The following is a 14,108-nucleotide window of genomic DNA, read 5'->3' on the forward strand; positions in this document are numbered from 1 at the left end:
ACACACAGCAGATTCTCTCTGAAGCACTGAGCTTTCTCATTTATCTGAACCAGAAACCCCACCCACCTCCATCTCAAGAGTCTGCATGGCAATTGTTCCACAGCTGTGGAGGACAATGATACAGCCCAGGACACTAGATTTCTAATGGAACACTCCTTATAAGGTGAATTTAGGGGAAAATATGTGAGGAGGGGAATTCATAAAGGCCGAATATTGGTGTGAAAACTAATGCCTTCAGTGGGTTAAGCAGAATCTTGAAGAATACTAGCAACATTCTTTGATTTTTTTTTTGTAAAAGAATTTCATACATTGTATTCTTATCTCTCATCTGCCAACTCATCCCAGATCTTTTCTGTCTCCTCCTCCACCCTAAGACATGCCCTTTCACTCTCCATCCACCTCTCTCTTTAGAAAGGAAATAGACAAACAAGCAACCAGAATTTAAAAATAATAACAAAGAATAAACATACCTTCCTCACTCAAAAAACCCATAAAACACAAGAGAGGTAAGCATAAAATAAACACAAAAGTCCTGTAAGACTAAAAAAGAAAAAAAAAAGCACAACTGAGCAGTATGATATAAAAACACCATTGGGGTCGTTCTGTGTGGCCATCTACTGCTGGGCCATGGCACCACCCTTCAGTGTATTGAATGTACCCAGTGAGAAGGTCCTGGCACCTTAAGTCACACAGTGGACAATCAGTATGCAATACACTACAAGGAATAAAAAGTATTTCTTGAAATTATCAGATTGTCATGTGCATAGAAAATGTTCCCAAAGACAGTTTTATTTTCATTGGTTTTAAGAAAAACGAGGCATGCCCATGTTTTCACCATGATTTATTTTCAATCTCTTGCCTTCTGCCCAGATCTTTTATGCATGAAAACAGAGATGATTCTGGCCAGGCTATGAATTCATGCTCAAGTTCAGCGAGGCCCACACTCTAATTCTTTTTCATACCACATATTTTCCAGTTTTCTTCCTAAATATTTCTTCTTTTTCTTTCTAGTTTTTAGATAGATGGATAGGTAGGTACTGTGTATATATTATATATGATATAAAAAGAATTGGAATAATTCCAATTTTTTGAATGTAGGAAAATTTTAAAAATAAAACTAAATGTTGAAAGCAGTGGAGATATGTTTTCTCTTGAATGTCCATCCTTACAATGCCCAATGGGAGTCTGTTTTGCTTACATCTGTACAGAGACTTGTTTTTTAAAATGGATTTATAAGCACATAAAATCCAGCAAACAAATTCTAGATACCTGTGGTTTTATATAGAATGATTGAGACCTAAATTTCCGGTGAACCCCAGTCAGTCACCCTACTCTTTGCTTTGTGATTGGATTGCCTTATGTCTTTTCTGGAATCTATATTTTATTAATAGCAATTTGCTGAGATATTGTATAATATTCAAATACCTACATTGAATACAAATATCGTCCAACGACAATTTTAAATTGCTCTTATTGAGCTATATATTTTTCTGTGTTCCCTGCCCTTTCACTCCCCTCCCTTTGTATCCTCTCCCGTGGTCCCCATTTACTCAGCAGATCTTGTCTTTTTCTACTTCCCTTGTGGATTAGATCCATGTATGTCTCTCTTAGGGGCCTCTTTGTTGTCTAGGTTCTCTGGGATTGTGAATTGTAGGCTGACTTTTTTTTTGCTTTATGTCTAAAAACCACTTATGAGTGAGTACATATATTTGTCTTTCTGGGTCTGGGTTACCTCACTCAATATGGTGTTTTCTAGCTCCATCCATTTGCTTGCAGATTTCAAGATGTCATTGTTTTTTTTTTTCTGCTATGTAGTACTCCATTGTGTAAATATACCTCATTTTCCTTATCCATTCTTCAGTTGAGGAGCACTTAGGTTGTTTCCAGGTTCTGGCTATGATAAACAATGCTGCTATAAACATAATTGAGCACATGCCCTTGTGGTATGATTGAGCATCCTTTGGGTATATACCTAAAAGTGTTATTGCTGGGTCTTGAGGAAGGTTGTTTCCTGATTTTCTGAGAAATCGCCATACTGATATCCAAAGTGGCTGTCCCAGCTTGCACTGCCCCCTCTAGGCAGTGTAAGAAAACATAATTTCTAGGAAGTCTGCAGTGCCTTCTAGTGGACATAATTTCTAGGAACTCTGCGGTGCCCCCTAGTGGACTGACAACAACAACAACACAAGTGACTTGAGGCCATCTCCACAACTCTCACTAAATCAACACTTTTCACCCCATCCGTTCCTGGTGAAGAAAATGCAGATGGTAGGAAAACATGACTGTCAGATGGAATTCTCAGAAGAAATAAAAATGGCTAAAAATAATCTCAACATTGCTCATTATTGTTAGTAATTAGAGAAATCAAAAAAAAACTTTGAGATTTCTTCTCAATCTAGCTAGATTATCTAGAATTGAAAAACAAAACAAAGTAAGAAACAGCTGACAACAAATGCTGGGGAAGTTGTGTTGGGAGTAGGAACCCACATTCATTCTCGGGAGAATGCACATTGGTGCAGCTCCTCTGGAAATAGGTGTGGAGAATTTTCTAAATACTGAAGATAAGTACCATATGTCTAAACTATGCCACTTCTGGGTCTATGTCTGTAGAACTCTCTGCCCTATTCCACAGGCATTTGCTTAGTGATGTTCTATTGCTCTTCTATTCACAGTAACTAGGAAATGGAAACAACCGAGAAGTCTTTCAGTTGAAAGGATAATGAAAGGATAATGGCAACGTGGCTCATGTGCATTATGGAATATGCACTAAATCGAAGAAAAAGCCACCATAAACTCTGCAGGTTGACCAATGGAATTAGAAAAATTATTTTGAGTGATTTGACCAAGACCCAGAAAGAAAAATGCCACATGTTCTGCCACTGAACTCCCAACTCCAATGAAAATTGTAGAGATAATAATTCCAAATCTTCAAATGTGAAAATACAACTTGGTGTAACCACAGAGGCCAGAAATATACAAAAGGAATCATGTGTTTGGGGGAAGCAAGGTAAACAAAATTTAATGGGAAAAATAGAAAAAAATTAGGGGAAAGAAGGCTAACATAGAAGGAGGGAGATAGACGAGGGTGAAATTACAGTAACCATATTTTAAAATATTTTAAGGAAACATATTAGTATCTATTTAGCTAAAATCACACAGAAATACATAAGTATAGGTATATGTGTGTGTACATATAAATACATATTTTGAATTAAATGTTTCCATCTGTGCTGACAGTACTTCTCTCAAGAGTCATATTTAAAAATAATAAACTTAATACCACTCTTGGGATACCCTCATGCAAGTTGTTGATCAGGAAATTTCAAGAGACTCTTAAACCTTTTAGACTATTACTATTGACCTTGTTTGTATATGAGAAATTTCACTGGGTCTCTATTGATGATGACATCATTTAAAACACAGTACTGAAAGGATTCCAGCTTGATCTGACTTGAAGCCATCCTCCCCGATTACTAACGTTCATGACACCAGAGGGTGCCATTCAATTTTCCAAGGGAGAGAAGCAACAAATTATCCTCCCTGAATGTTATGTCTATCAACTACAATGACCAATATGGCATGAAAACCTAAGTATGCAATAGTGGGACTCATATCTTTGTGGGAATAAACGGCTCTCTAATTGGACATAGAAACAAAAGGAAAATCACTGTCAACTACCCAGGCTAGTGAGGTTAGGGATCTTGGAGAAAACTTACAACCACCTCCTTACTAAAGCAGCATAATCCCTAAGTACATTCTAAATATCTAACATTATAACCACATATAATATAGTCCTCAATCAAACAATAACTGCAACCAATAAAAATGCAGAAAACAAGTGATCATGTGGTCTTCTGCCTCAGTTGATCTATGTGAATACTCATATGAGAATCACTTACTAAGACTAAGCCAGCCAACTTCTCACACAAATGGGAAGGTGCTCTAGATGGGTTTTACTCCATTCAGAGGACTATGGCCAGTTTATAGCTGCCGGAGGAGGACAAATCACTCTTCTTTGAAGGTGTAGATGTTTGTAGTCTCCACATACTTCAGTGGATGGCCCACACACATACACATTCTGGCAACACTTTTTGGACCTGATATCATAGTTCTGCTTCTGTTGTTTTGGCTAATATCTTGACAAAATGCAATTTTGGAAGAGGAAAACATTCATTTTGGATTATGATACCAGGTCACAGTCTATCACTGAGGGAATCAGTGCAGAAACCAGGACTGCTTGATATTCTAAACACTATTACCTCTATTTAAAGAAGGTATTTAACAACTAAAGAGATACAACAAGGTTAAAGGAGAATGTGACTTCCTATCTGGCTTGCAAGTCAAGTAATACTCATCTAGATTTTTTTATACAATTTTTGACCACCTGCCTAGGATGTTCTGACCCATAGTAGGCTGGACCACCCTATACCTATTAACAGTCAAGACAATACCCATAGACAAATCTATGTAAATTGTTATTCTCCAAAGGTTAGGAAACAACATTGGTCAAAATACAAGTAAGAGACCCAATATGGTACAAAGTCCAACTGAAACATCTACAATGAAACCCCTCTATCTAAAACTCAAGAGAATCACAGAAGAAGTGGCAGAGATTGTAAGAGACAGAGGACAAGAATGCCTGATACTAGATAGGTTCCTCTAGAAATGACAAGTGAAATGTACCCATATATCTCAAAAATATGGTTGCCTGAGCAAAGCTAACATCATGATAACACCAGTTGGCATGTCAACATGGATAAGGGAGAGTACACATGGTTCAACTGATAAGAACATCAGGTGTTCAAACCTGTGGATAGAGGTAGAATCAGTTTCTTCCAGGCACAACCCCTCACATAGGTTTTGCAATTCCACATCCTCAGACCTGAACACATGTGCATATAGATAGTAATAAATGGACTCAGTAGGTTGCTTGCAAATAATCTATGTATAATGTAGACTCGGAATATATGGAGGAAGAGAAGACTGAATGAAGTGGGGTTGGAACAAGGGATGATGATGAGATAAATATGAACAAACAATGATATGTTTGGATGAAAACCTTTAAAGAAACATTTAGTGGGCATTGACTGAAAATAAAATTTTCTTAGTAATTTTAATCTTTTGTGGGAATTCTACTAAACAGAAAATTAAATGGAAATGCAGACAACCATATGTATGTCATTCATTGAGGCTACAAACTCAGTTGCTAGTGAGAGTTGACAACAGGCTGTAAACAGGAGTGTAGGTGGAGAGTGCACTTTCATTTCCTGGCCACCCAGACCCAAATAATCACATGAAAACTATTAATTCCAACACTGGCCAAAGGATCAGGCTTATTCCTAGCTAGTTCTTTCATCTTAAATTAACCCATTTGCATTATTTTATATTTTACCACAATGCTCATGGTTTTTACCTCACATCTTGCTTCATGGTATCTGCCTGTCTCCTCATTCTTTCTTCCTGCATTTAGTTTAGTTTTGCCCTGCCATTGGCCATAGCAGCTTGTTTGTTTGTTTGTTTATTTATTTAAGCAGTTTATTTATTAACCAGTGGCATTAAAACATATTCATAACATACAGAGGGGAATCCCACACCATAGGAATGAAGAAGAACTCTGCTATGACAGGCACTTTGTGGCACTAGGCAAGGTATTTATTCACTGTCACATACAATTTCCATTTCTGTAAATAACCTACACAATTTTTTTGACATGAGCTAATAATAAGCAGCTATCAATTTATTTACCCATCGTAGTAAACATTTCAGTAGATAATACCTTCAATCACATGCAGCAATGCAAAAATAAAGCACAAAATTGTAAGGCAAACTCCCAAATTCCCCTCAACTAATATATATTAGGTCCTGAACTTCAACCCAAGTCTTAGTCTTTGGAATGTTGCTATGCTGCTCAAGGAGGGAAGGTTCAAGAACTTTAGCATATCCACTAAATACTGAACAAGAAAACACAGGGATATCACACAGCACAGTAGCATCCCTACCTCAGACACTTGCTGAGTCTGCTTACTGTGTCTTCCATTAAAGAGAAGCAGGCACACTCTGAGGTTGCAGTGTCTTCCCACATGAGAAAGTTTATGGAGTCTTCTGAGGTCTACTTGGCAGTTCATACTAATGACCGCTTTCATGGCTTCTCCCAGATATATGTAGTCCATGATGTGTCTTAATGTCCAGTAAAAATCCGTACATTATAATGGAAGGGTGAAGGCAGAGTGGATGATGAGAAGAGCTCATCATTCCTTGTTTCCTACAGTGGTTTCTTGTTCACCAGTGACTTCTTTTAACCAACCAGCACATTTCTGGAGTATAAATGGGGCAACATATAAACACAAATTTCACTTAGCAAAAAACAAAAACACCCTATCTTGGGTAACAAGGCTTGGTCCCATATATTAAACAGGTTTCTACTCTCCAATCCATAACAACCAGAAATCATATTTGGCAATCTTACATGAATCATCGTCATATCTGAGAGCTGTAGAGCAAACTCTACAACCTTCTATCTGAATCCTGCCTGGCATAATTATCACAAAGTTGTAGCTTCAGTCTAGAAAAGGTATCTGCTGCTGCTCCTGTGTATTCTCATAATTTAACTCATAAGCACTAGAGGGCAACCAGCAGCTCAGCTCAAATATCTATATACTTCAGACCTCTGGTGGCAGAGGTTCAGTAAAAAAAGTCTTCCTTTTGAATTTCAGAGAGACAAATATAGCATTTTTTTCTCATATACAGCTCCTAGATGTTAATGTTTACAAATATGTAGAAATGTGGAGGAATTCCACTGAAATAGAAATAGAAGAAGGCATGAGAGAGAATAAAAGGGATCTAGCAGAAGTCTGAAGAAAGAAAAATAGAAGAAAATTATACATCAAGAGAGTACAGGTGACATGAAACCAGACGGGGGATCAAAGGGAAAGCCAAAGAGCCAGTAGAAGGGACTAGGAAAGAATGTAGCAGTAGTGCTGGGGGTCATCTAGGGTTTTACAGAGCACATTCCCAGGAACAGACAAAGGACTGGATGTTAGGGAAAGACAGAAGATGAGCCTCAGGAGAAAGCAAAGCTTTTAGGGATGGGAGATACCCTAAGGCTGGGAGTTCACTAAACTGATTATGACCTGAGTCTTTCATAGCTCTCTGGGTCCTCCTCTTTCTTCTGTTGGTCCAGTTTAGATAACAAAACCCTTACCTTCCAACTACTTCTATTCACACGCCTTCTAGGAATGAGAAGCTTCCACCCCAGGAGCTGCTTATGCTTTCCCATCCACAAATAGCCCTCTCTCTAACTCTTTCAGAAGTTCATTATATTCAGTCCTAATTTTTGAGACTAATAAAGGATTTAAAATATAAATACAATTTTGAAAATTAATGCTTTCCTTTTTCACACTAGGCGTATGCTAGAGCCTGATTTTCGGGAGGAACATGGAAAGATTTAAACAGTCTTCATAGGGAGTTGCATTTGTGTCAAGTCTTACAGGAAAGTGCAGAACATCACCATGTTGGGCCTTGACGGGACAGCACTATGGTTAGGCAAAGCAAAGGCTCAGTGTAGACCCAGTAATACCACTTTTGGGTATATACCCAATGGATGCTCAATCATACCACAAGGACATGTGCTCAACTATGTTTATAGCAGCTTTGTTTGTCATAGCCAGAAAATGGAAACAACCTAAATGCTCCTTGACTGAAGAACGGATAAGGAAAATGTGGTAGTTTTACACAATGGAGCAGAAAAAACAAAACAAACAAACAAACAAACAAAAAATGACATCTTGAAATCTGCAGGCAAATGGTTGGAGCTAGAAAACATCATGTTGAGTGAGGTAACCCAGACCCAGAAAGACAGTTATCATATGTACTCACTCATAAATGGTTTTTAGACATAAAGCAAAGAAAACCTCCCCACAAATCATAATCCCAGAGAACCTAGATAACAAAGAGGCCCCTAAGCGAGATCTAACCCACAAGGGAAGGAAAAAAAGATAAAATCTCCTGAGTAAATTGGGAGCATGGGGATCATGAGAGAGGTTTGAAGGATGGGAGAGCACATGAGGGGATCAGAGAAAAATGTGTAGCTCAATAAATTCAATAAAAAATATTTCATTGTTTACATTTAGTGAGTTCTCTGAGTATCTTATCTTGCCTTCCTGGAATTCTCTGGCCACACTAAGAGCTGTGGCTTTGTAGAATTCCTAAACTGAAAATTCTTCACTAGGTTTTAGTTTGGGGAGAATTTGTTGAAGTCATGATGAACCATTGAAGTCTCAGGTCATTACTGATGAGGACTCCATGTGACATTTGATGTCATTTAGTGTTTATTTTGTTGGAGCTCCACAGCTCCATGAACCCACATGCACAGTGTTTACCCTCTATGGCTATGTAGTGGCTGTCTTCATCTCTGACTAGCTTTGACCTGAAGTCCACTTTCTCAGGCATGAGGCTTGCTGAGCCACACTTACAGCCTTCACTTACTTGACCTGCTGATCTCCATCCTCTGATTGTCAGTTTTTGATGTTCTTGTTTATGAGAGGTGTTTGATGGTGGCACAGATAGTTGGTATCGTTTATTGACACAGCCTGTTAGCCTGTGGCTTTTACATGATGAGCTGAAGGCATTTACATTTTTATTGTATACAATTTATTCAATATGTTAATGTCATTCAAAGACAGTGCCTGAACATTATGCTGTAAAATGTGCCAGCCATGTTTGCCCCAAGGCCCCTGTAGTCATGTTGCCTCGTGGTGCCCCATAACCGCCAGTGGTTTCTGGGATTAATGCCAAAGCAGCACTGGTGTCTGCTCTAATGTACAATTACTGGAAAAATGACAGAAGATGTACACTTCTTAATTCTACCTTCCCCCAACACAAAAAGACAGACTAAATTGATACCTATATACAATCACTCTTCAGTAATGCTTGTTATGCATGTGGAGTTTTAATCAGCAAATGTCTCCACTTTCTATATTACATTAATTCATTTGTATAAACTCCTGGTCCTGATATAGTCCTCCATCTTCTGAAATTTAGAGTGTATTAACCCAGTAAATATACATTAACTTGCTAAGAATCCATGTACTTTTAATTTTATTATTTGAGATATTTGCTGTTTGTCATGATTTTTTTTTTTGGTTGTTATTTTGGTTGTGAGGCTTATTGGTGTTTTTCCTTCCTCTTGTGTTCATATTAGGAGTTTGTAGGTTGGTTGTCATGGTTATGAGCTATTCCTTCCTGGCTCTCCTCCTTTATTCATACCTCTCATGAAATATATTATTTTGTGTCCTTGTGGATGAAACTGCCTCTCTACTTCCATTTATAGTGTTCTATGTATTTTCTGCATTGTTGCATGGGTTGTTATGACCTGTTTTAATTTGTGTTTTTGTTGAAATGTTTTTATTTCTCTATTGAATAAAAGATCACTTGCCAAGTGTAGCAATCTTGTTGATAGTTACTTGCTTTCAGACCTTAAAGCATATCATGGCATAATTTCTTGGCTTTTAGTGTAATTTAGTCTTTTCTGATGTGAATGTGGATTGATGTTTTCCCTCATAATTCTTTTGAAGTTTTTGTTTGTTTATTTTGTTTTTTGAGACAGCGATTCTCTGTGAAGACCTGGATGTACTGGAACTCACTCAGTAGACTAGATGGGCCAACATTGAGGGATCCCCCTGTCTCTGCTTCCAGAGTATGGGAATTATAGGCAAGCACTGCCACAGTTTTACAAGTTTTTTTTTTTTATTTTGTGGTTGTTGTTGCTGTTACTGTTTTTACATTGTTTTGTTTTGGTTGGTCTGTTTCAGTTTGGATTTTCAAGTTAGGGTTTCTCTACGTTGTCCTGGTTGTCCTGGAACTCAATCTAAAATCCAGGCTAGCCTCAAACTCAGAGATCCACGTGCTTCTGCCTCTTCAGTGCTGTTATTAAAAACATTCCCAGCCTAGATTTCTTTCTACTTCCTATCATTTCCTTACTTACCAAGGAGCATTTCTTCTCTGGTCATGTCTGTTTAGGATAAATGCTCTTTAGTTTGGATTTCTATTTCTTTCACTTAGTTTGAAGGATTTTCTGTTATTTTTTGATGAATAAACTGTCTATGTTTTAAAAACTTTGATCGGCTCCTTCTTCTGCCCCGTGGGTTCTTGGGTTTGGTCTCTTGAATGTTGCTATAATTTTACTGGCCTGCCCTGTCACTTGTCAGGATAAATCCAGGCTGTACCCTGTACCTTTAAGAGACAAGCTCGCCCACTCCAGTCTCTCTCTCTCTCTCTCTCTCTCTCTCTCTCTCTCTCTCTCTCTCTCTCTCTCTCTCCCCCCCCCCCCTGCGCCCTCCCCCCCTCGCCCCCCCTCTCTCACTCTCTGCTTGCCAGTCTTCTGAGGAGGCAGCTCTCTGTTTCTCTCCCCGTCCTCCCTCTCTTCTTTCCTCCGTCTCTCTTTCTCTCTTTCTCTTCCTTCCTCTACACCAACTTTAATGAAACTTCACACTCAGTCTTTGTCAGCATGGTGTATGAGGTATTCTGTTTTCTGCATAGTACCACACATGCCATGGGACCTGCCAAGGTCACTCATGTCAAATCTTTCAGATGTGTCCCAAAGTTCTTGGAAGGTTGGGATATTCTTGTTATTTTTCTATATAGTTTATGATTGTATTGCTATTTCAACCTTGCCTTTTATCTATGAAACTTATCCTTCTGTCTGGACTTGTCTGTTAATGGTGATTTCTGATGTTTTCTTTTTGATTGATTGATTCCTCCTTTTCTGACAGTTATGATTGGTTCATTTTTCAGACTACCAAATTTCTTGGTTTTTAATTTTTCTCAGTTTTTAATTTTTTTTTTAAGTTCTTATTTTGTTGACTTGATCCCTTCCTTAACCAATCCTTGTTCTTATGTTTATTCGACTCCCATAGATGGTCACTCATTGTCTTTCAAAAGAGAACATTAAGTCTCTATCTTATATTTTAGCAGTCCAGCTCTATGTCCACCACTGAGGACTTGTGAGATTAGGAGGATGTCACAGTGTGTGCTTGTCCCATATATTTCTTCTTTATTCTCTGTGCCTTGTGCAGCTCATCGATGTGTCTTCTAACCTTCTTCCTTGTTTTATCCTTCTGTCTGTCTCGTGTGATTTCTCCTTACTTAGATTTATGTTACCTACTGTTATTTAACTACCCAACACAATGACTTAGCAGAATTTCTGGTGCTTACTTAGAGTAGAAAACACTAGTATGGCAGCCACGCCTAGTGCGTCCCGGCAGACGTAGGCTGAAGGTGTTTCATCTCTCGAGGGGGTTCCTGACGAGCCTGCGGCAATGGAGAGACCCTGCCTTAAGGTGATAGTAGTTTGCTAGTCATTGCCCTTCATCAGTAAAGTAAGCATCTTTGTCCCAAGTGCTCGGCCAGCCCCTAAATACAGTGGCCGCCATTGTCTCTGCTCCCCGCACCTGACTGCCGCTTGCATTTGCCTGCCTCCATTTCTTGTGACGAGACACCTCTGGAGACACGCAAAACAGCCTCCGAGGCTGAACAGGAGGGTCCACCAGATCGACTGCAGGGCCCGTCGCCAGTGGAAGCAAAGCAGAGAGAAAATTACTTTACCAGTGCTGGTCCAACTTCAGTGCCAGATCTGGTGGCCTTGGAGTGGCTGAAGACCACCACCCTCCACAGGCCTGCGCCCAAGCACAGCTATCCTTTATCTTGAGTGAGCTTCCTCAGCATGCTATATCATTGGCAGAAACTCTAGTTGGAAAGGGGGCTGACTGACTACTGTACTCTATGTGAAAACACCAACTTGGGGCTGACTTTCAGGCAAAGCTGAGATAAGGGCATATAAGGGCTTTGCTTTTATCTTGAAACATGATTGGCTCTACAGCTAAAGCGAAAGGTAGAGAAGAGTCTGGAGCTTCTGTGAAACCTGGAAGCAAAAAAGGAAAAGCCAAGAGTCAGACCAAGAAAGTGGTTGAGACAGAACCAAAAGAAGAATTGGGGAACCAGACTGAGGCTAGGAGTAAAGCAATGGCCAGGACACAAACAGTGACTCACACTGAGCCTGAGACTGTGACATGGAAAGTGAAAAAAAAAAAAAAAAAAAGAAAGATAAGACTAGTATTATAGTCAAGGCTCAGACTAAGACAGAGATCCTGAAAGAGCCTGGGTTAGTGCCTCACTCCAAGTCAGACGCTTCACCTATGTCTGTGGTCATTACGGTAACCAAGCCTGAAGTCAAGGTTGATGCTGCTATTGAGGCGTCTGGCAAGTGCTCAGCCAAGGCTAGTGATAAGGGTAATATGAAGCACAAACCTGAGATAAAGAATGAGATCTGTGTCAAATCTGGGGCTGGTAGCAAAACTAGTATTGTCATCAACACCACTGATGATGATGAAGAATATGTGTGCTCCTGGTTTTGGACTGGAGAAGAGCCTAGTGTAGGGTCCTGGTTCTGGCCTAAAGATGAATACCCTCTTCAAGTTTATCAGCCCCCACCTAAAATTGAGGAAGAACCTGAACCTGCAGATACATTCGACTTTACTTTAAAAAAAAAAGCAGCAGCAGTATGGGCAAGGGGCAGGTTTATTGTCCTAGTTCCAGTTGAGGAAGGTGAACGATCTTTACCTCCAGAAGGAAACTGGACTCTGGTTGATACCTTAATTGAAACTCCTCTGGGTGTTCGACCATTGACCAAGATTCCACCTTTTGAAGTACCTTACTTCCAGACCTTAGCTGAAATAAAAGAACAAATTCGGGAAAGAGAAAAGTATGGACCCAACCCAAAGACCTGTCGCTGTAAATCGCGTACATTTAGTTTAGAGCCTGTAGAGTTTGATAAGCTTGTTGACCTACTTAGGTTAACTAGGGATCCTTTTATTCATGAGATAGCTACAATGATAACGGGCATCAGTCCTGCTTACCCATTACTGCATACTCAAGATATCGTTCATGATGTTGGTATTACTGTTATGATTGAAAATTTTGTCAATAATCCAAATGCTAAAAAGTACCCTCGAAATTTAAATGTGAGTGCCAGCTCCGATGCTTCTGATGAAGCAAAAGAGAATGAAGCACATGTAAATAAAGTTTGTAGGGACATACTCTGTTGTCCTTTGAACTGCTCTGTACAAGTTGAGGAACTAAAACTGTTAGCAAGCCTGAGTATAAAATTTGATTACCACCACGTGATTGTCAATTACGTTCGCTATTTTATCACATTGTTAAGCAAAGGAAGTGTCAAAATCAAATTTCAGATTTTAAGGGTTATTTTATATTTGTCAAAGAATCAAGCCAATACAAGAGAACTGATCAGTGCTGAAGTATTGTCGTCACTGGTTGCTCTCTTTCATAAGAAAGAGTCAAAGGCTAATATTCTACATATCATTGATACATTTGAGAATATAAATTTCCAGTTCAAAAAAAGGGCAAAGCTGTTTACCAAGGAAATGTTCACTAAATCTGAACTTATTTCCATATTCCATGAGGCAAAAGAGTTTAACCAGAAACTCAATGACTTAGCAGAGCACAGTGACCCTGATGTGAGAGATAAAGTTATCCGATTAATACTCAAACTCTGAATAGCTGTATATTCTCACAAAACCTTGAGCATTTTTGTCTTTCCAATATAAATCTAATGCATATTATAAGTCTAAATTTGATATTTATACTCTCTGTGTTGAGGGAGGCAATTTTATGGATGCTAGTCATCTTGAGAGAGTAAACACTTGTTGGTTTTTATTATGCTTATCTATAATATAAATTGGTATTTTTGGTATCTGTAATGTAACCCAGGACTGAACCTTTTCACCCTAAATAAGCTATATTTCTGTGCGTTTCACTGATATGAGTGTATTTTCGTATTCTATTTGCGTGTTTTTAATAAAGTTGCATGCTAAACATGAAAAAAAGAGAAAACACTAGTATGCTTTTACAAATCCCCAAATAGTTCAATGACGGTGTTTGGGTGAAAATGTACTTCTTCTGCACTAACCTTTAAGTCATAAAATGAATAAGAAAAAGTAAAAGAGGAAAAGAAGAACTAAAATTAAAATAGGAAAGGAAACATGTGAATCGCAGTTTTGGGCAATAATGAAACTGTTTTAAGACTAGAGTCATAA

At 38.7% G+C, this 14,108-nt stretch overlaps 1 protein-coding gene across 1 annotated transcript; it reads left to right on the forward strand.

Moving 5' to 3' along the window:
* Positions 1-11,540: 11,540 nt before the first annotated feature.
* Positions 11,541-13,627, forward strand: LOC126493877 (armadillo repeat-containing X-linked protein 5-like). The gene is given in 2 exon segments (XM_050130991.1): positions 11,541-12,075; positions 12,078-13,627. Coding segments are annotated over 2 exon segments (1,707 nt in total). The 5' UTR covers positions 11,541-11,859; the 3' UTR covers positions 13,569-13,627.
* The last annotated feature ends 481 nt before the right edge of the window (positions 13,628-14,108 follow it).

The sequence above is a fragment of the Alexandromys fortis genome, unplaced genomic scaffold (genome assembly GCF_014885135.2).
Source record: "Alexandromys fortis isolate MF-2015 unplaced genomic scaffold, M_Fortis_MF-2015_v1.1 scaffold_347, whole genome shotgun sequence".
NCBI classification, from domain to species: Eukaryota; Metazoa; Chordata; class Mammalia; order Rodentia; family Cricetidae; genus Alexandromys; species Alexandromys fortis.